Source organism: Neltuma alba, unplaced genomic scaffold, assembly GCF_004799145.2.
Source record: "Neltuma alba isolate B1F8T4 unplaced genomic scaffold, ASM479914v2 tig00012518_pilon, whole genome shotgun sequence".
In the NCBI taxonomy this organism is placed as follows: domain Eukaryota; kingdom Viridiplantae; phylum Streptophyta; class Magnoliopsida; order Fabales; family Fabaceae; genus Neltuma; species Neltuma alba.
Window position 1 is genome coordinate 79992 of NW_021636985.1, and position 22031 is coordinate 102022.

Below are 22031 nucleotides of genomic sequence, written 5' to 3' on the forward strand. Positions count from 1 at the left end.
CGATGTAGTGCTAAGATTACTGTTTATTCTAAAATTAGAGTTTGCGGCTATGGCGTGTGGATTAAAAATATATAATTAATGTAAAATACTATTGTATACTTTGAATATTGAATAGTATGGTTAATTTTAAGATAATTAATTATTGAAATTGAAGGGGGGTACGGTCTAGTGATCAGTGTAGGTGGAAACAAGAGATGAGGAGGAAATGAAAGCAGATGGGAGAGGAAAGCGTTGTGATTATGATATGATATAAAGCGGCAAGAGGACTACGGGGTGGGAGTGGTGGCGAGGGAGTTAGCAGGCTCGATCTTGCCCATCATGAAGCTGCCAGGCCTCACGCTTTCTTCTTCGTCGTGGTATGCATATGCAAAGCCGCCATGCCTCGTCAGATCCATTCCCGCCATCTCGTCTTCCCTCGATATCCTCAGCAGCTTCATCTTATTCAGCACGTAGAACAGCGGCCCCATCGTCGCCGTCACCCACCCGCACACTACCACTATCCCTACCACCTGCGCCGCCATCAGCCTCCCTCCCCCTCCCATCAGCAGCCCGTACTTCCTCCCTCCTCCGTACACCTCCTCCACGTATTCCTTCTTCGCCAACAGTCCCGTGAACAGCAATCCCCACGCTCCGCACCCTCCGTGCAGCTGCGCTGCCTCCAGCGGGTCGTCGTACTCCGCCCTCGCCGCCAGCTTGTTCAGCCCAATCAGCACCCATGCCGCCACGAAGCCGCATATGATCGCCGCCCATGGCTCTACCACGGAGCACCCGGACGTTATCCCCGCAAAGCCCCCGAGCATCCCGTTACACACGTCTATCACGTTCCAGTGTCCCACCAACAAGCGTTTTCCGAACAAGGTGGTCAGCGCTGCCGTGCACCCAGCCAATGTCGTCGTCACGGCTGTTCTACCTATCGCACTCCATTGACCATAATAACTCCCACCTCCTCCATATCCCTTCAAGATCGTCAGGAAAGAGCCCGGGTTAAACCCGTACCACCCGAACCATAACAAGAAGGTTCCCAACACAACGAGGGAAGCGCTGTGCCCCCGCAAGGCCACAGACCGGCCTGTCCGGTCGAATCTCCCAATTCTTGGACCTTCCAGATAAGCACCCCACAACCCTGCTATGCCGCCCACCATGTGTACCACACCCGAACCAGCGAAGTCAATGGCACCGGACCCAAATAAAAGGCTGCCGGCCCGAGTGGGGCTGGCCCATCCGTCAGCGGACCAGAACCAATGGGAAACGACGGGGTATACGAAGCCGGTGAGAAAAGAGGAGTAGATGAGGTAAGCTACGAATTGGGTTCTCTCAGCAATGGAGCCGCTGGTGATTCCTGCGGCTGCTATGGCAAAAGCCCATTGATACAGGAAGAAGCTGTAGTCTCCGGACGGAGAAGGGAAGTGTCGGAGGCCGAAGAAGTGGCGACCGATGAAGCCGTTGGAGGGAGACCCGAATGCGAAGGCAAATCCAAAGAGATAGTAAGAGAGACCGCCGGCAGCGGCATCGAGCACGTTGGTGAGCATGATGTTCATGGTGTTCTTGGCTCGCACGGAACCGGCGCACAGCATGGCGAAACCAAGTTGCATGGCGAACACCAGATACGCTGAGAACAGAAGATAGGTGTTGTTGACGGCGTAGGTGGTGTCGCTTAGCTTGACGGATATGGCTTCGAGTTGGGTACAGAGATAGGTGGCAGCACCGGTTGCATTGGTGGCGGCGGTGAGGAGTGGGGCAAGGTCAGCGGCGGAGCAAGAGAGAGAAGCCATGGGGATGGAAGTGAAGAAGGAGTGAGCGAGGGATGGATGGAGGCTGATTTATAAAGATGGCTGGAATGTGTTTTTTAAAAGCATTGGGATGTCACTAAAAGGAGATCGACGGGAGAACGTAGCTACGTGCCTTCTCTTGTTGTAGCAGCAGTATATATTATGATTGTTTGTTTTATTTTATAATTTATCAATATAGAATAATTGTGCTGGTCATGAATCCATCCGTGCCGACCATATTCGGTACGTTCTGGTGAGCACAAATCTGATCTGACAAGAAAGAAGAGGAGGAGAGAGCAGAATATATGGGTCCAAAATTATAAATGACGCATGAGGCTCTATCTATGTGGTTCCAATTTGTGCGCTCAACATTCACATGCGTCCAGATTCCAGGCGGATTAGAACCAGTGAACTGGTCTGTATCAGAAGCGTTCCTTAGTGGCTCTCGTGAAACATTGCTTTTTGGGCCATATTACAAGCGATGGCGGGGAAGTTAGACATGGAAACAAGAAATTGGAGATGCATCAGATTAGCCCCGATAGCCTATCCCCAGATTGGTTGCTGATTTTATTGAGCGCAGGAAATCAGACACTAAACTTGATGTGCATGTGTCCAGTCCAGCCTCCTCTAATTAGCAAACATGCCCAAACTACTCCTCAGAAATACTCTCTCTATTCATAAGCTTTCATTCCTTTACTGATTCATTACTTTCTTCGTGTTCGCCCATCAAGTATTGAGTTGTTTTTCTTTCGGGAGAGAAAAAAAATTGCTGACGAGAGCGATGACCTCGACATAATTTCTTATGGCCGTTAACGGAATTTGATATTTGTGGTCCTTAGATTTGCTTGTATTGTCTTCATTTGTTCTGGGCAAGCCGTTGGCTTAGATGTAAGACCAAGGGAAGTAACCCTGTTAAAACAGTACAGTAACAGCTAACTCCTCGCCCTACTTAAATCTTCTTGTTTTTATTTCCAATATAATATCTGGCCGTTCCTTGATCAGACGTTCTCATAAATATTATTCTTTTCTGGAGTTCCGATTATGCCCCCGTTGATTTGAGATCTGCTTAGGAACTGAAAGGGAAAGGCAATGACGGGAGAAGCAGTGAGTGAACCAAGAGTACAAATTCATTTGAGTGATCAACTGAATATTTATATAAACATGGCTGTCCTTTTTGGGGAAGACACAAAAATAGTAATTAAATTATGATGCTGCGAGCGGACACCGAATCAAGTTATATTAAACAAACCTAACCCAACCATAGAATGAGTAATGCCTCGTACATTTAGCTCATTAGCTGCTGGATTCAAGGGGAAATTTCTACGGACCTCGCATATGGTCGTTGACTTAGAGGTTGAATGATTTGTACGTGAAAAGGAAAGATGGTTATATAATTCTTTTTATGATTGTCCCCCCAGTGAAGCTACGGCCATTTCAGCCATTATTATATGAAGTTAATATGGCAAAAAAAAACATAATTAAGGAAGCAACAGTAGGGTAGTAAGGATCGAATCCATCGTGTTCGGTTCAAGCAGCAGATTACCGTCATTGTTAGATTAGAAAGTTGAAGCGCTGATTATTATATAATTGGTAATTATCGTGATTAAGTGAGGAGAGCAGGCTGAGCATAGAGACTAATTAAATATAAATCCATATTATTACGGCATGATCAGGGGATCTGACAGGGACGAGCTAAGTACCTTGAGCAGTCTTGTTTAGCAGCGTCTTTGACAATCAGATTAAGCAATATCAATATGATCTGGGCTTTTGTCAGCAAGCATGCATGCACCAATATAAATATATATATATATGTATATATATTTGGATTTTATATAATTAAACTTCTTCGGCAACATGGTGATATATACCAGTAGGAAAATGACAGCCTCACACACACAGACACACACACACACACACATATCTATTATATAAATTATATCATTAATTGGGGATGTGACCTGCATTTCGTGGAGCTTCCATGCGTCTGAAAAATCACTAAATGATAATAAAGCCCCCAGTCACTGACGTGGAACCTATATGAGGCTATAACCAGTCACTGTTCCATTCCCTCGCTTCACTTGACAAAGAGAAAAGGCCAAACTGATGAAGCACTTGTTTAATTAATTAATTAAGCATTCTCTACCGTGCTCATTTGTTGTCTCCCCAGAAGCTTGTGGGATTCCAACTGCTTTCACTCTCGTTACATAAAATTGTGCTTCGACTTGACAAGGTGATAAACTGATATTTGATGTGGACGATTTCTAGCAATTTTGTTGGATTGGGTTAATGCAGGCAGACTGACTAGCCCGTTGGGCTTTTTTACCTTTTTTTGCTAACATGCTTTAGCCTGTGGTAAAACAGATATGGGCGAGCCCAAACTTCAATCACTTGGGCCACGAATGCAGGCCCAGCTCCAAGAGCCGTGATTTTGAAGGATTCCTTTCAATCTGATGACGACGCTCAAATTCAGGAAGCAAGGAACTAGGCTGCTTGAAGAATGGAGAAAATTGTTGGGTTGGTTGAATCAGAATTGATGCACTGGTTAATAAGCAGGGATTCATCCGTGAATACGTGATGCAGGACAGCGAAACTGCCACGTTATGAATGAATGAACAAATGGGCATTAAAAAAAGAGTAACTACTTGTATCCGACGACCCCCTCAACGGCTGACTGAATGGACACAAATCACCATCTACGGTGCCACTGGCACCCATCACACTCAGACTGCGTCGTCATCATCAACATTCATTCCTACGTCTGCCCGTTATAGCAACCCTTGATTCGTGTACTCGTGTCTCACTTGGGCGTCCGCCAATTTAAACTTACAGAACTACGGCAAAAACAAAAGAACAAAAAGAATACGCAATGCTTTATATTCACACGAGGACAAGTGATCGCACCAAGGTCAACAAAACCATGATAATCGTCCACTCACACAAGAAAATACGCTATGAGAAGATAAATTGAAATTCTTGTCTCAATATTCTTCACAAATCAGGTAAACAAAATTAAACAAGTTAAGATTGTTGGTCATGGGCTTTGACATTTGATTGCCTTATCATACCATTCCATTTCACCCGTGACAGAAAGCCAGAACCTGAGGCAAGCAACCCGATCTTCAAAATCAAAACCATATAAAGGAGGATACACTTCATTTTGTAATTCATTTTGCCCACTCCAAGTCTAGAACTTGTGGGTCCACCTTTGATTGATGATCATGCTTGCCTCTGGACTGATCATGAGTCAGACGATCCCAACCCATAATGTGCGGCAATGCAAACTGCATCAAAGAGCAACATATGGCAGAATGTACGACTAAATCAGAAAAACAAAATCTTGACCCTGCTAATAAAAAGCCGAGATATTGAACACTTCACATCGACTCGTAAGTCCAACATATCAAGAGATCAATTATGCAACATTTCAACATTATAAGTATGAGCAAGAAAAGAAAAGAAGGGAATCTGCAGGAACCTAAAAAGAAAATATTTGCACAAACGACATAAATGAGTGCAACAGATAAAAAAACAAAAATTGCATTCACAACATATCACCGGATTTAAAGTACCCAATTCAACTGAAATAGTGGTAAATTTAACACTATGTGGCACTTAACAGATCTCCTTTCTGAATCAGAAAACTTCTGATTCTTAATAGCCAATAAAATGTTAAGCCAAGATGCAAGGCATCTCTAGATTGCATAAATTAAAGTTACAAAATGGTGAATGTGACTGTTTAATAGATAGATCAAAAGACGACAAGGTAACCATTTTGCTAAGAAGATCCTTGCTAATGAAATAAAATATTAAATAACCTCCCCATGGCATGATTAAAGTAATATAATAAAAATGATTTGAAAAAAAAAAAAAGAGCATACGCTGCAAGCAGTCTTCATCACAGCAAACTCAGCAGTTGTGACGGGAACAGACAAGTATTCTTTGGTTTTTAAAATGTTGTTGACAACAGCTGCCAAAAGATGTTGATGTACCAGTGAGCGTATGAGCGGGCATTACATGAACATCAAAGCCAACAATATAGGGCCTTACACAAAGACATAAAGTAGCAAGAGCTGTCTGCGTGTGGCTTAATTGATAAGCTCTTCCTGACCTGACCAGCATTACTGCAGCATACAGTAATTACTAAACCATCAAGAACTAATTTTTAAAGCTCATACTGCATAAACTATAAATACAAAGTACAATTAATAGGTTAATGCTATGTGAGTTCCTTCACTCCCCACAACGGTTCTCCAAGCTATAATGATTTGGTAGAGAGGTAGTCAAAAGTTAATCCCAAAGATTACAATACAAAGGCCTACTTCAGATCAATTTTTGACAGAAACAAACCTTGATAACATTGCAGGGTCATGAAAGAATTCACAGGAATCTGTGGGGCCCATGCTTATCAAAGAACCAACCTCCGTCGCTGAGAGAGCAAATCTCTACGAAAAGGCAACCACCAGTAAGTTGTGACAGAGAGTACTGATAAGTGCAGATTTTATAATTAAATATGTATAAATTTTAGGTGATATTAGATTGAATTTTTAGATACTTTATATCTATTTAATTTGTTTTATATATTTTCCTCCCAAGTCTAATTAACAATCTAAAAAGATATATTTTCATAAAATCTCCTCATGGCTTATATATTTCGCAGATAATATAAAATAAAATAAGATATTTCAAAGGATGGGATTGTTAGTTGTAATTATCTCTGAAGATAAAAAGAAGAGGAAGAGACGTGGGGAGTTAGGATGAACATGTGGGGTCATTATCTGTAATTTTCCCCGAAGCTCAAGGAAGAAGAGACACATGGCAGATGCTGGAGGGCTGTCTTTATACGCAATATTTGCTGGCAGAGAAGAGGGTCTTAAGCCTAATTTTTTCTAAAATCAGTGAAGTGATTTAATCGTTTATTTGGACTGCATAATATATATTTTAATCTTTTAAGAGTCCTAGAGGAGGAAAACTTCATATATAAATAGAGGCCCTAGGGGTCACTCAAGGGCATCCAATCACAACTCGAAACTATTAAGAGCAAGAAATTCTCAAAGTATTGAGATAGAGTCAAATTCTTATCTCAACTTCTTTAATTTCTACTGATTGTTTATCATGATTGGGAATTTTAGAACGGTGATATTTATGAATTTCTTTGTGTTTCTCTAAATTCCCAGTTGGGGTAAGGATGCAACCCATTGAGAAAGCTAGTTTCTTTTGTTTTGTTTTGACTTTTTTATGGATTTTTTTTAATGAATATATTTTAGTTTTTCCAGTTATATATGCTTCTCTTGTTGTTCATGTTGATTTTATAATTGATCACCATTAAACCAAATCTATGGGTAATCTTGATGGACTAGGAGCTGAAGAGAGAACCTAGATTTAGAGAAATAGACATAAATATTTAGGCGAGGGATAGTTCTAGATATTTATGGTGACTTAAACTATAGCTTCATAGTTTAATTAGTTATTTGGGTATTGTGGGAATGAACTAGGCACTAATTACAAAAAGACTAATAATTTGGGAAAATATTAGGACGCCTTAGGAATAGTTGTCACTATAATTGAATAAAGAGTCAAATCAAATGATAGAAACGAGCTACCTATGGGGTGAATCTTGAACCCCAACCTTTTAAGTGACTGGTTTCTCCTCATAATCAATTGTCTTTTGCTTTTCTATTTTAGTTTTAATTCATTCTCTTCAAATAATTTGGTTTATTACTTTTTGTTTGATTATTAATTATCGAGACTAGTAAATACACAACCTCCCTGTGGGTACGACCCTAGAATACTCTAGGATTTATTACTACGTCTATTCTGTGCACTTGCAGAGCAACCAAGTACATATGATGCACAAAAAGATCTCAAATTAGTTCCTTCTCATGGGTATTTATTATGGCAACTAAACAAAATATTAGTGACATGTTGCAACCAAGATACTCTAGAACACGGTTGATTTAGCCTACAAGGCTGACCTTCAAACAACAAAGTACACTAAAAAGATAAAGGCAAAAAAGGGGAGAAAAATTATTCACCTGTTTCTTCTCCCAATCATATTTGCGCTCACCAAGAGCGGGTACAAAAGTCATCATCATTGAACCACAGCGATCAATTACAACGGCCCCAGACTTTGAAAGTGGAATTCAGAAAGAAGAAATTTTGATTAAGACCACAAAAGAGGTGCTCAATAAATTGTGATAAAGAAACTACGAGCTTACATCCAGCTTAGTGAAAGTTGGAAGTCGGGGACTCAGAGAGAGTGCAGCTTTGCCTTTGAAAACGGAATATGGAACATATATTTGACTTGGAGTATATCCTGCAGGATATCAAGTGGAAAAGAGATGCAGGGTCTTGATTAAGTTAACCTCCCAAAAAAAAAAGGCAAATCCAGAAAATGCTAGTTTAGAGAATGCCTTTAGCGGAATAATCATTTGTTGCCGTAGAAATGCCAGCTGAATGGGTAGTAGAACCACACAGAAGCCATAAACTGTCTCTGAGATCAGCTTTCTGAGATAACATTGTCTCTGATACTCGATGGCTTATTGATGATATCAATTCAAAAATCAATAGAACTATACATTATTGCTCAATACATATCGATGATAATAATTTAATATCACTGAAGGAACTTTCATAGTTCCACGATTAATAAGCACATAACTTACAGTATTTACAAAACCAAAATGTATCTTATCATTTGAAAGGACAAAGTTGACCTTTTACATAGAATTTCTTGACGAAGCACTGTCTACTGAGAACAATGCCCACAACGTTCGTTATCATATCATCGGTTATATTCTCACAACCCAGTAAAGCCAATAAGCCATTGTCTATACACAACGACCCCCAAAAATTATGTTATTCAATTAACAGATGTGTAGTGGCATACAGCTAGGAATGAACTGAACCCTGATAATTTAGATAAACCTAAACTTTCTTCGTAACCTTGTTTGTGTTAGTATATCTCTGGGAAGACGCCAGCTATCATATTTAGGTTTTAAATCGACTTCTTGTGGTCAAACTCTCAATGAACCGTTCACTAAGCAGAACAACAACAGAGGGAAGAGAGCATCACGGGTAGCCAGCCAACAAGACAAGGGGTGGCGAAATAGGTGTGAAATTTTTTTTAGAGAACCTCAGCAAAGAAAAGCACGGTGTGCCAAAAAGAATCGAATACTTAATTTCACGGCTTCAACAGTAATATGAAGAAATTTTCCTTCTCAAGCTTAATATTCGGGGCTGCCACGGGAAGTTTCAAGATATTTGTCTCGCTTACAGAAGGGGGGGTTACACTAGGGCAAGAAAAGTATAAAATAAGAGAGGTGAAAACAGCAGGTGTATATAGCGCATAGGTGATACAGAATGACAGGGAAGGCCGGAAGGGAGCCTTCGAGGAAACGAAGTTCAGTACCTTGAAGCGAACAAGCGAGACAGCTTCAACATTTTCGGACAAGCGAGACAGCTGCAGACAAGGGGGTCTAGAGTGATGTGGAGTGTGGACTTTGACGGGATTTTAATTTTCGCGGATGGAACTGAAAATTCTTGTGCCGTCCAGTCGGTTTCCGCTTAACGCGTTGACCCGAGTGCACCACACGGGTCTAAAACTCGATCCGACAAGCATGTCAAATATTTTTTCTTTTTAAAAACACAAAATCTCTTTATTTTGGGGGCGCGTGGCGTGTTCTCCGCCCTCGGATGGGTCGTGCTCATCGTCATCGTCCCGTTTCCTGAAACGATTGCCCAGTCTCAGCCGTTTATGTCCACGTAATAATCTGTACCGTCCAATGGGCTCAAGTCCAATGTCAACACACGGCCCTCGCACCACCGTCAACGTTCATGTTCACGGATTTCAATCGCCAGAAGAGGTAAGAATGGAGAAACATGGGAAAGTTTTACTGTGGTCGAGGATTTATCACTCCCGAAACATAATAATTTGATGAATAGAAAAATTTGGAAGAAAACATATAACAAGATAAGAGACAGAAGAATTTATGATAGATGGGGAAGTAACTTCTTAAAAATTATGAGAACAATGAACCAGAAAATTTTTATTTGGAAAGCTAATAAAGTAATTATAATAGAACGGACCAATTTAGAATTAACAAAAAAAACGAAAAAGCTCTTTAGCTTTGTGATGGTTTTTGAATTTTCAGTAACGCTTGTTCGGCGGTGTCCTCTGCACTGTTGAACTTGACCCAGATGTTGTTATTTAAGATTGAGTGTTCACGGTTGACTCGGCTAGTGGGAATCTGATCAGGAGAAACGAAGAACACGAGGCACTTTTCATGATTCAACAAGCCCCGAAACTTGCCAGCCATATATGTGCTGCCAGGTTTGAACTCCAGTTCGATGTGAAGCGTCCAGGACTCCGCCTGTGGTGGGCGTCTTAAAGAGAACAGCAGGGAGGAACAGACACTGAGCACACTCCCGCATTGACATGGCTTTTTCGGTTTTGAAAGCACTATCTTTGACATGGTCTTTTTTACTCCTGAACAATCACATATTTAATTTGACATTTCTAAAGAGAGAATAATTTAAACAATGCTAATACATCAATGTCAAAAGTTATTATAAAATCATGTTACAATAATAAAATTATCCCATACTACTAACGTGTATTATTATGTTATTATTTACTATCTCTAGTTCTTAATAGACCTCGTTTGACTTTTATTTTGGTTCTAAATATAAGACCCCAATCTATTTTGTCTATTATATTTATCTTTTTTTTTCTAGATAGTCCTTCCAATAATGATAGTTTTAACAATAAACTAAATTAACAAGGATATTTGAGGAAAGACAACACATATTTATAACAAATAACTAACTTAATTTATTTTCTTAATCTGCTCAAATTAGTCAACTAGCTTTTATATTTAAGACCAAATGTAGTATTTTATAAGTATATTTACAACTTATTTATTATTGATGTGACTTTTTTTTTTTTGGGGTTTTGAATTCAACGCGGCTAAGGAGTGTTTAGATTAATTTCTTAAAAATAATTTTACAGAATTCCGTATATTGAGAAAAGTTGTGAAAGTATCAGGGTGTTTGGATTTCCAACAAGGACAGCAAGTGCGCCCGGGGAAATGGGAACCATGGCGTTTTGGGCAATCAGCAAAGCCTCAATTTCCGAGCCTCACCGTACGATTTGGTCTGAAGCAAAATTTTGGCGCGTTATGAAAAGAAGTTGGTACATAAAATGGGGAGGGAGAGAGAGAGAGAGAAACACGCAGTTTTGCATTATTCATTTAAAGGGTTAAAATACACACGGCATTTTAGATTTCTTTTAAAAATATATTCAGTACCTTAAAATATTTAGTGATGTATTTACTATCTTAAAATATTATTTAGTGTAATTTTACTTTTGAAATTTAAGGTAGTAGATGCACCAAAAAATAATTTAAGATATTGAATGCATGTAAAAAAAATATTTTAGAATATTGAATATACCTAATTATAACTTAAGATGCTGGACGATACTTAAAAAAATATTTTAGAATACTAGATATACTATTAAGTACTTTAAGTTATCTTAAATATATCTAATTAAGTGTTTTTCCAGCATTTATAATTTTTCTTATAATATATTAAGTCTTTTAATTTTAATATTTTTGTTAAATTTATTAAACTAGATACATTATTTATATATATAATAAATTTTATGTCTTTTTTAGTCATTTTACATATAATTTTTTTTTTACTTATCCAAATAAGTTTTAATTTGTCAAACTAATCTTTTTATAAAAGTTAATCAAAACATAAATCACATCATATTAACTTATTTTTATTTTAATTGACTTTTATAAAAATAAAATAAAATAAAAATTAATTTATCACCATTAATCCAAATACAGTCTATTTCTAAAGTATTGAATGGTATGGGTTGGATGGAAATATTTGGAATCGCGGCACAAGCATGCACGGTGGAGCGGTGGAGCGGTGCAAGGGAAAAGAAAGTGTATTTCAACAAAAAAGGACGCATGCACATATCGACGGGGGAAAAAAAAAAAAATTAGAGAGAGAGAAACACAAGGAACACCCATAAATTATTCGGGTGAATCCTTCGAGTTCATGGCCTAAGGGGCAGGCATGACGCGGACGCAGAGAACCGAAGGAGTCTAGGTTCGCTTCATGTAAATCTGCGTGGGCCCTACTCCCATAGCTTCTCCATAAGCCCCGAGACATGGGCGAACTCAAATATCTCTTGGCTTTCTCTATTGATTCAGCCCACTTACTGTCGGTTTAATTTTCCTTTGAAATCCTAGGTAAGTGCTTGCGATGAAATATTTACTGATTTAGGGGAAGATCATAACGATTGAAATCTGTTCTCTTTTATGCATCACTCCACCGCGTGACTGTGTGTGGCCTTCCTACCTACAGAAAGGACAAGGTGATTCGGGTCTTCCTATTTCATCTCTTGGTATAATCGCAGCTTTCTTTGATCATCCTGAGGTTCTTCTTCTTCTTTTTTAAGTTAGTTATTTCCAAAAATAGAAAGAGTATGAAGAGTTTGGGCAGATGCGATTGTTAGATCTCGAGTCTTGAATTCCGCAGATTATGCGTCCGCATCTTACGAATTCTGCTGGTGGACGAAGCTTCACTTGCCTTTCTAGAATAGACTTGGATAAGATTTGGAATATGATGTTTTTTTGCGGATGATATTCAAACAGACTAACCAGACAAGGCGCCATGGAAAAAGCATCAGCCTTTCTTTTGTTGGCTTATTACGTCGTCGTCTCCGTTTCTGCCATCGATAGTGATTATGCGCAATGCAATTGTGACGAAGAAGGGCTTTGGAGCATACATAACATTTTGGAGAGCCAAAGAGTTAGTGACTTCTTTATTGCCATAGCATATTTTTCAATCCCCGTTGAACTCCTCTACTTCGTTAGCCGCTCCAACCTACCCTTCAAATGGGTGTTCCTTCAATTCATTGCATTCATAGTCCTTTGTGGCTTGACGCATTTACTTAATGCATATACTTATTATGGACCTCACTCCTTCCAGTTGGTGCTCTCCCTCACAATTGCTAAACTCCTTACAGCTCTGGTCTCTTGTGCAACTGCAATTACCCTTTTTACTCTGATTCCTCTTCTTCTCAAAATCAAGGTGAGGGAGCTCTTTCTGAAGCAGAACGTGTTGGACTTAGACCAGGAGATTGGAATGATCAAAAGACAAAAAGAAGCAAGCTGGCATGTTCGTATGCTGACTCGGGAAATTAGGAAGTCTCTGGATAAGCATACAATCTTGTACACTACACTTGTTGAGCTTTCTAAATCATTGGACTTGCATAACTGCGCTGTTTGGATGCCAAAGGAGGATGGACGAGAAATGGACTTAACCCATGAGTTGAAAACAAGAAACCCCAAGATTTATAACTATTCTATTCCCATAAACGACCCAGATGTCTTAGAGATAAGAAAGAGTAAAGGGGTAAGGATTTTGAGACCTGAATCAGCACTAGGAGCCGCAAGTAAGGGGGGATCTGGGGAGTCAGGTGCTGTTGCAGCTATTCGTATGCCACTGCTTCATGTTTCAAATTTTAAAGGGGGGACGCCTGAGTTGGTTGATACGTCCTATGCTATTCTGGTTTTAGTTCTTCCAAATTCAAACTCTAGGGCTTGGAGCCACCAGGTGATGGAGATAGTGGAGGTAGTTGCTGATCAGGTCGCTGTAGCCCTGTCTCATGCATCTGTTCTTGAAGAGTCTCAGCTTATGAGACAAAAACTGGCAGAGCAAAACCGAGCCTTGCAACAGGCTAAAAAGAATGCAATGATGGCCAGTCAGGCAAGGAAATCATTTCAGAAAGTGATGAGCCATGGTATGCGCAGGCCTATGCATTCAATCCTGGGTTTGCTTTCAATGTTTCAAGAGGACAATTTGAGATCTGAGCAAAAGATTATAGTTGACACAATGATCAAAGTTGGCCATGTTCTTTCAAGTTTGATTAATGATGTGATGGAGATTTCGGTAAATGATAAAGGAAGCTTCCGGTTAGAGATGAAACCTTTCAATTTACATTTGATGATGAGAGAAGCTGCTTGTATTGCTAAGTGTTTATGTGTACATAGAGGCTTTGGTTTTAAAATTGAAGTCCAGAAGTCGTTGCCTGATCTGGTGATAGGGGACCAGGCAAGGGCTTTTCAAGTAATTTTGCATATGATTGACTATTTATTGAACATTTATGATGGAGAAAGGACTTTCATTTTTCAAGTTTATCTTGAAAATGATAACAGCAATAAGGACGATAATTTTTTGGGAATATGGAGATCAGGCGTGCAAAATGATTATGTATATATAAAATTTGATTTTCAGATAACTGGTACAAGCTCACGGTCAGACGAATCAATTTCAACAAGACGCTATGCTGGTGGAAGGCACTACAACAATGAACCTAATGAGGACCTAAGCTTCAGCATGTGCAAAACTTTGGCTCAGGTATGTGCATCATTCTAACATATTTAATATATATAATATAAATTATTTTCTCCACTTGATATAGTCATATGATGCTCCCTGGGTTGATTTTTGAAATTGTAGGTTATAGCATTTTCCTGCTTCTAAATTTCTCACTTTAATTTAAAATTTGTTGGCAATTGGACTGTATGCAGCTTAGGACATTTTTGCTTGAAACAGCCTATGTAAAGGTTGATGCTTGATTTTATAAATTTAATAAAGTTGTCAGATGTAACAGTAAGAAATAATCAGGAAGTGAGTACGCTCTAAAAGATGTTTAAAAAAACAAAAAGATGTTATTTTAGTATATGCTGCATCAAGTGTTGTGCTGGGTGGGAGTCTTGGGGACCTATGTTGCATGCTTGCTTGTTTAAAACAACAGTTTTGGTTCAGAAACCTTTGTTGCCTGATTTCTGGTTTAGCTTTAATGGAGAAAAATGCAGTGGATGGGTTGAATGTCTTTTCTTAAAGAGCTAAAAGCTTCCCCACCCCCACATTCATCATTTTAATGGTCATGTAAACGCTTTTCTTGATAAATGAACAAGAGGTTCTTTGCATAAAATACATTAATTCCCATAGATGTTTTACAAGTTAGTGAATGACTGTATTCAACTTTAAGTTTAGGGGCATATCTTGACATACACATTTAAGGAAGAGTATGACATAACCCCCAAAAAAATGGAGGAAGGGATTGAAAGGTAGTTACTGGCATTTAGAACCATATATATGTAATGGCCAGTTTGTTGTTTGGGGTGTCGCAGAGGAATTCCTTGAATTGCTCTCTTTATTAAGATCCATGTGGCCTCATGTAAAGCGGACGAAACAGCGTCAGCTTATATTTTTGAAGATCCTTTGTTTCAAATTGGATGGCGCATTGCTCTGGCACTTTCTGAAGTCACTTTTTCTTTTTCATCCTATGATTGAAAGTACGTAAGTTTTTTATTGGAACTCATTGACAGTCAAAACGTGGATAACTTTCCTGATTATAGAGTGAGTACTACGTCAATCCTATAGTATTGGCTTAGATGGTTGATCGACTCATTTCATGGCCTTCTAGTTTTATCAGCTTTTGCCAAGTGGAAACTTCAGTGAAAGAGGATGTGTTTCTTCTAGCACTGTATTGAGAAAGTCTAATTCTGTGTGATATGTTAGTCCATAATACTAATCAGTACTTGAGATTCAATTTTGGTTGAACAGGCTGTTTAAAAGGTGCTCGCTTTGCTTGTCTGTTATGACCTGTAAATCTAATTTCTTATTTGAATTTAAGAACGTAGTTGCTCTGTCATCATAGTTTAATGACATTGCGCATATGCTTTGTTTCCCCCGCTATTGCGAGAATTGTTTATATTACATCAGTCACTCCGTATGGAGGTAAATCAAGGTTAAATTTTCTGATTTTAATCTCATTGGCAATTAGGCATGATCGAGAAAATATTTTGGTGTCAGAATTTTAGTAATATGAGCCCCTGTGTTCAAGGAAACAAAGATGATGGCGGGTTTGAACGTATATGGACTACCCTATGGAAAATTTTTTTGAGATCATTATTGTTGCTGGATTTTCATTTGAGGTTCATCAGCTAGATCAGGAGACCAATCGGCAAAGGCCGTCTTGCATTCGTGTTTTTGATTAGTGACAAGGGGTGGGTAAAGAAATTAAATGAAATTTATATGCCTTAGAAGATTGGTTAAGTGGGAGCATGCTCTCTATGTGAAAGGAAATGTGAACTTCTTTTCTTTTTTTAATATTCTGAGGCTGGTGGATATTGATATGATCTTTTGTGGTAATTCTAACTTTACAATGCGGAATAACTTGCAGATGATGCAGGGCAATATCTGGTTATCACCGAACGCTCTAGGTTTGGCGCACAGCATGACACTTGCTCTCAAGTTTCAGATAGGGCCATCTCACGGAAGAGCCATTTTAGCACCTAAAGATCCTTTGGACTCTCGGTTCAGAAGCCTGAAGGTTGTGTTAACCGACGATGATGATGTAAACAGGACAGTGACGAAGAAACTTCTTGAGAAGTTGGGTTGTCAAGTAACTGCTGTTTCATCGGGGTTTGAATGCCTGGGTGCTATAAGTGCATCTGGTGACACATTCAAAGTCATCCTTTTGGATCTGCACATGCCTGAAATGGATGGTTTTGATGTGGCTATGAGGATACGGAAGTTCCACAGCCGCAACTGGCCCTTGATCATTGCTCTCACAGCAAGTGCAGAAGAAGATGTGATGGACAAATGCCTGCGGGTTGGAATGAATGGATTAATTCGAAAACCTATTCTTCTGCGAGAGATGGCGGATGAACTTAGAAGAGTCCTGCAACGCGCAGGCGAAACATTGTGAGAACTGATAAGATTAGGACGATGCCAAAAAGTTACCAAAGCATATAAAACCTAGGCATTCTGACTAAGGAGAACTGAATCTAGAGTTCTTTGACAAATAAATTTGGGGGGTTCATTTTGTTAACCGTGCTCTTCATCGAGCTTCTTTCCGCCAAATTATGGGTTATGGTATGAGGTCCAAGAATTCAGCGTACGCCCCTTGTGGTAGCATGTACTTGATTTTATGGTACAGATATCTGGGGGTTAAAACGAACTTTAGCATTTTGGAATATAAATCGTACAGTTAATTTTACGTTCTAATTGGTTAAATCCATCGACTAAGATGATGTGCGATATAATTGCTCCCCACAATTTCCGGAGTGTTGTTTTAATATAAAATCGAGTGCTGGTGTTTAATTGCATCGTGTTGCCTTTGATTATCCTCACGCCAGTTTCAAGCAGATGTCATTGCAGGAGGGAATAGCGCGTGCGCGCGCACATACGAAGAGAAACAAAAAGAGGGGGTTTATTGGCAGAACTCATCTTCATAATGGGTCATTGATTGAACTTAAGTTTTTTAGGTTTAAATATTACTCCTCCGATTCTAATTATAAGACCCAATTGACTTATTTAAGGAGATTAAGGAAGTAAGTTAAGTTGATTATTTATAATAAATAAGTGTTATCATTCTTAAAATATCTTTGCTAATTAAGTATATTGGCTAAAACTATCATTATTAGAAGGATTATCTTGGAAAAAAATGAATAAATATAAGAGACAAAATGGATTGGGGTCTTATAATTAGGACCAAATAAAAAGTTAAATGAGGTGTTATAATTAGGACCGGAGGAGTACTATATTTTAAGCAGCCAAATTCATGTTAACATCCCCACAGAATAAAAATAAACAGATGAATTAAACCAAACCTGACGAACATAGGGAATGCGATATATTTATGAAGAACCACTTAGACGTAACTTTAAAATGTTGTTGTGAAAAAATAAAGCTAACTCGTGCATTGGTATGAAATTTGAGAACGGATGATATTATTCATGACTGGTAAAAAGATAAAATTCTTTATACTTTTAAAATTTTATTTCTATGTTGCTTATTTTATTATAATAAATTTTAAAAATGTAGTGATAAAAATATCAATAATTATAGATAATTTTTTAAATTATAATAATTTTTAAAATTCTATAAGGAAAATTCTTGACTGTTACTAATTCCCTCGTCTTCATAGTAATTAGAGTTGGTCTCCTTGTTATGTATTTAGCCGATGTTATATTTTCGTTCAACATTACTATTTTCTGTGTTTTTTTAAAATACTTATTTTTTGTGGAATTAAATATCTTTTTATAATATATTATACTAGTTATTTGAATTTTAATAATTTCATATACTGCTTCCGATCCTAATTATAAGATCTTATTTATAGTTTACAAACGGGGTCTTATAATTAGGACCGGAGTTAATACTATCTATGGTTTTTAATACAAGAACTAGTTGACTAATTTGAGTAGATTAAGAAAGCTTGTTGAGTTAGTTATTTATAATAATGAGATGTTTTCCTAAAATACTCTTGCTAATTAAGTGTATTGACTATAATTATTATTATAAGGACTATTTTAAAATAAATAAATAAATATAAGAGATAAAGTGAATTGAGATTTTATACTACCTCTGGTCCTAATTATAAGAGCTAGTTGACTAATTTGAGTAGATTAAGAAAAGAAGTTAAATTAGTTATTTGTAATAAATGAGTGTTGTCTTTTTTAAAATATCTTTGCTAATCAAGTGTCTTGGTTAAAACTACCATTATTAGAAGGATTATTTTAAAAAATATATATAAATATAAGAGATATAATAGATTTGAATTTTATATTTACGATCAAAATAAAAATTAAATAAGATTTTATATTAAAACTGGAAGTAATTAAATAAGTTTTTGTACTAAGAAGCGGGTAGCATAGTATAAGCAAAGGCGTCAGGGCGGGGTTTAGTTGCTCCTCTCTGGCGCGGCGGATTCAGAGAATGAGCTGCGAAGCACAATACTTTTCCAAGGACTTTGAGTGGGAAGAATTAAGGGCAGAGATCGAAGCAGACCCTTGTTTTCGTTACCACTTGCTCCCATTTGAGCCGTCTTCTTCTTGGAGACAAGCAGAAACCGACGTGAATGCCTGGGAGCAGTTTCACAGCCGTCATTCCTCCGGAAAATTCTTCAAGGTTTCTCCGATGCAAGATTTCTTTATTGGACATTTATTTTAAACTGTCTTTATTTGTTAATTGCCTAAACTTTGATTCAGGAGAGACGATATTTGGTGAAGGAATTCCCTGAACTGCTTTCTTGTGGAAAAAACGCAGTTTTGGAAGTAGGTTGTGGCAACGGAAGTACTGCTCTTCCCATTTTACGGTAATTTTCTTCCCGAGGAATGGGTCGGAGACAATACTGTGGTGATCTAATTTTTGTGACCTTAAAACAACATTAGTGGATCGAATCCTAAACCCTGACTAGTGATTACTTCTAATTCGTATTATCTTTTTGTTTGGCTTGGCCTATTTCAAAACCCTTTTCCCACGTTGAGGACCCAACGAAAGAACTGATATTCGCTAATCATTCGCAGTATGACATAAGGACAAATTTAACCCCAACCCTTTAACTGGTCCTATGCGGGTAGTATTTACCTTCTAGACTCTGGACAATATACGTGAAGGAATCTGCTTTGAGCGTCCTGTATAGAGACGCGTTATTTCAAGTGAGTTTGATTGGTTATTGCTCTCGTGCAGACAATCCGTGTCTGATTATGCACTAATGTACCCCCACCATGTTTCCTGTGGAACACAGGCATGCCCTAATCTGGAAAGTCCGCCCTGTATCTCCTTTCAAGCGGCATGCTTGATTTGTTACACAGAGAGCAAGCTTCTTTTGCTCAGTTGTGTTTGTGTGGTGTGTTTCCGTAGATTTTTGGCTAGTTATAACATGGGTATACTGGTGCCCAGAAACTCTTGATATATGCAGAAGGAACTATGTCCCTTGCGATTCTGTGCTGATTTCTTGGTTTGATGATGCAAACATGCTAAAATCATTGAGTGTGAAAATTACCGGAAATCCAAAACTTTCTTGAAGATGGCTTCCCCATGCGACAGATTCACACTGCTTCTTTAGGAAACTTGAGTTTTAGTTGCATATTTGTGGCTTACTTGAGGTCGACTGCTTATTTAATGTTAATGGTTTAATGATTCTTGGATCAATTATATCCATTTTATACTCTTTTTTTAATACAACGGAAAGAATATCCATTTTATACTTTAGCTTTGAGAGAATTTAATTGGTTTCAAATGTTGGGTGATAGTTGCGAATCAGTTGTTCATTCATGTTTTGTTGGTTTGAAGATTAAAATAATTTGCTTTCCTTTAGTCAGTTTGTTTTATTAGCTATTGGTTTTGGACCTTAAAATTACTGTTGTTAACAAAATTTTCCTGTTTTAGAGCCAACAAAGATGTTATTGTTTATGCATGCGACTGTAGTAGCAAGAGTTTGAAAAGAGCACAAGAAGTTATAGGTTCTGCTACAATTGGCTCTTTTGAAGACCGTTTCCACACATTCTGTTGTGATGTTTCCACTAATGGATTTCCCCAGTGGTTGGCATGCAATTCTTGCCGAAATAAGTTTTTGCAAAAGCAGCCAAACTGCTTGTCAGGTTTCTGCTTGATCTTTCTGGTAGTGGTGTGTTCTATTTTGCTTTGCCATTGGATAAGTGAGATTTAATTATATTTTCTCCAGAGTTCAAGGAGGGCAATGAACCATGTTTTACCAATACATGTTCACCAGATGAATGTGATGGTTGTACTGGTGGAGTAGATTTTGTAACTTTGGTAAGACCTTTTCCTTCTAAGCTATCATGTTTAATTTTATGATGTTTCAAGACCACCAGTATATATATGAGACCAAAACTAGTGTTTAGAGTTATTATATCAATGGTATGTTATTCTCTATGCTTCTCTTTAAAGTCAATATCTCTTGTCATAGAGGTGTCTTCGCATGCATAACCATCCTTTTTAGGCGCTTTTCAATTTTATTCTGGAGGCACGCATTTTTACTCTCATCTTGTGGCTCTGACGTGTCTATGACTTTTGCTTTTTCAATGTCTTGGTGGTAGTATAGTCTAAGATTGTTTGGCCTGAAGCGATGCTATATCTTTCTTGTCATCTGTCTGGATTTTTCCACTTGCACTGCAGTCTTGTGTCTAAAATGAAAACACGTTTTGATGACATCTTAATGTATTAGTTGCCTGCTTTTGATGGATAATTTATCAGATATTTACTCTATCAGCAGTACCACTGGAAAGAATGTTGAGGTCCATCAAGGAGTGTTTTGCTGTGTTGAAGCCTGGAGGAATGGTATTTTTCAGGGACTATGGTAATAAACTAACAATCAAGTTTATCTGGAATTCTTGTGAAATATTGTATGCTGTGGCGCATTTAGCGGGTCGTTATCACAGTATTTTCTAACCAAGATACAAATCAGGTCTGTATGATATGACCATGCTTCGATTTGAGCAAGCTAAGAGAGTTGGATTCAGGGAATACAAGCGATCAGATGGCACCCATTCATATTTCTTCTGTTTAGATACTGTCAGAGACCTATTTGTTGGTGCAGGCTTCACTGAGGTACCGTGTCCCCCCCCCCCCCCCCAAAACAAAAAAAGATTGGAGGTGCTTATTTTATTAATCTGAGAGTCGACTTTTGGGGCTAATGCAAGTGACGAATATTTCATGTTAAAGAAGAAACAGAACTGTATACATAATATTGTGATCCAGGATTAAATTATGTACTTATCTGCGTGCTCATTGATGTGAACTGAACTTAGCATCCGTTCATAGCGTAGTGGTTTTCAATATACGGTCTGCACATCATAGAACCTCCCACCTGTCAACCTTGTGTAGCTTGTGTGTCTCATGCTGTTTCTGCAGTGTTTTTGACGTATGGGTTTTTGCTGTCCGCCATTTAATTTTGTCTATGAACACTGCAGCTCGACCTTGATTATTGTTGTGTCAAGTCCGTGAATCGCCAGCAAGGGAAGAGCATGCGAAGGGTGTGGGTTCATGGGAAGTTTCAGAAGCCTAAGTTTGTTTAGAGTTGTCTAAGAATATTTGCGAAGTGACATGTAAGTTCTGGAGAACGTATACGCACTGGGAGAAGAGATGGAAGAAAAGGGGAAACCTTTATGGTTTGCAGTCCAGTGATGGAAGTTTACTGATGCAAGATCCACCGTTTTCTGAATACATGAACCAGCCACCCCCCCCCCCCCAAAAAAAACCCCGGGGTGAAAAAACCCAAGGCAGCGTTGTTTGCTCTTCATTGGTTATCTCGTCTGCATTTGTTGATTTACAAGTGTACTGTGACTATTTTCACCCAAATATAAAAAAGGTGTATTTGACTGAGGCTGAGTACGTTCTTCTGTCAATCCTGTTAGTTTTAGT

General features: G+C 38.4%; 4 protein-coding genes across 5 annotated transcripts; 2 read left to right on the forward strand and 2 right to left on the reverse strand.

Annotated features, from left to right (window-relative positions):
* Positions 1-128: 128 nt before the first annotated feature.
* Positions 129-2741, reverse strand: LOC114728025 (ammonium transporter 1 member 2). The gene has a single exon (XM_028914834.1). It carries the CDS (start codon positions 1770-1772, stop codon positions 267-269), a length of 1506 nt encoding a protein of 501 aa, XP_028770667.1. The 5' UTR covers positions 1773-2741; the 3' UTR covers positions 129-266.
* A 1881-nt stretch (positions 2742-4622) lies between these two features.
* LOC114728028 (single-stranded DNA-binding protein WHY2, mitochondrial) lies at positions 4623-9283 on the reverse strand. Of its 2 annotated transcripts, none has more exons than XM_028914840.1 (8): positions 9178-9283; positions 8180-8304; positions 7985-8082; positions 7802-7894; positions 6117-6211; positions 5817-5890; positions 5648-5736; positions 4623-5050 (listed from the first exon to the last, which is right to left on the reverse strand). In XM_028914840.1, exons 1-8 carry the CDS (start codon positions 9207-9209, stop codon positions 4934-4936), a joined length of 723 nt encoding a protein of 240 aa, XP_028770673.1. In that variant the 5' UTR covers positions 9210-9283; the 3' UTR covers positions 4623-4933. The 2 variants fall into 2 exon arrangements, with proteins under 2 accessions (XP_028770673.1, XP_028770675.1); XM_028914842.1 differs by lacking the exon at positions 9178-9283 and adding an exon at positions 8432-8555.
* Positions 9284-11836: 2553 nt separating this feature from the next.
* LOC114728024 (protein EIN4) lies at positions 11837-16868 on the forward strand. The gene is made up of 2 exons (XM_028914833.1): positions 11837-14207; positions 16042-16868. The coding sequence occupies exons 1-2, from the start codon at positions 12459-12461 to the stop codon at positions 16567-16569; spliced, it is 2277 nt and encodes a 758-aa protein (XP_028770666.1). The 5' UTR covers positions 11837-12458; the 3' UTR covers positions 16570-16868.
* LOC114728032 (methyltransferase-like protein 6) lies at positions 16727-22001 on the forward strand. Its single transcript, XM_028914846.1, has 8 exons — positions 16727-16794; positions 18521-18773; positions 18854-18960; positions 20037-20248; positions 20332-20423; positions 20865-20967; positions 21076-21218; positions 21581-22001. The coding sequence occupies exons 1-8, from the start codon at positions 16727-16729 to the stop codon at positions 21683-21685; spliced, it is 1083 nt and encodes a 360-aa protein (XP_028770679.1). The 3' UTR covers positions 21686-22001.
* Positions 22002-22031: the final 30 nt, after the last annotated feature.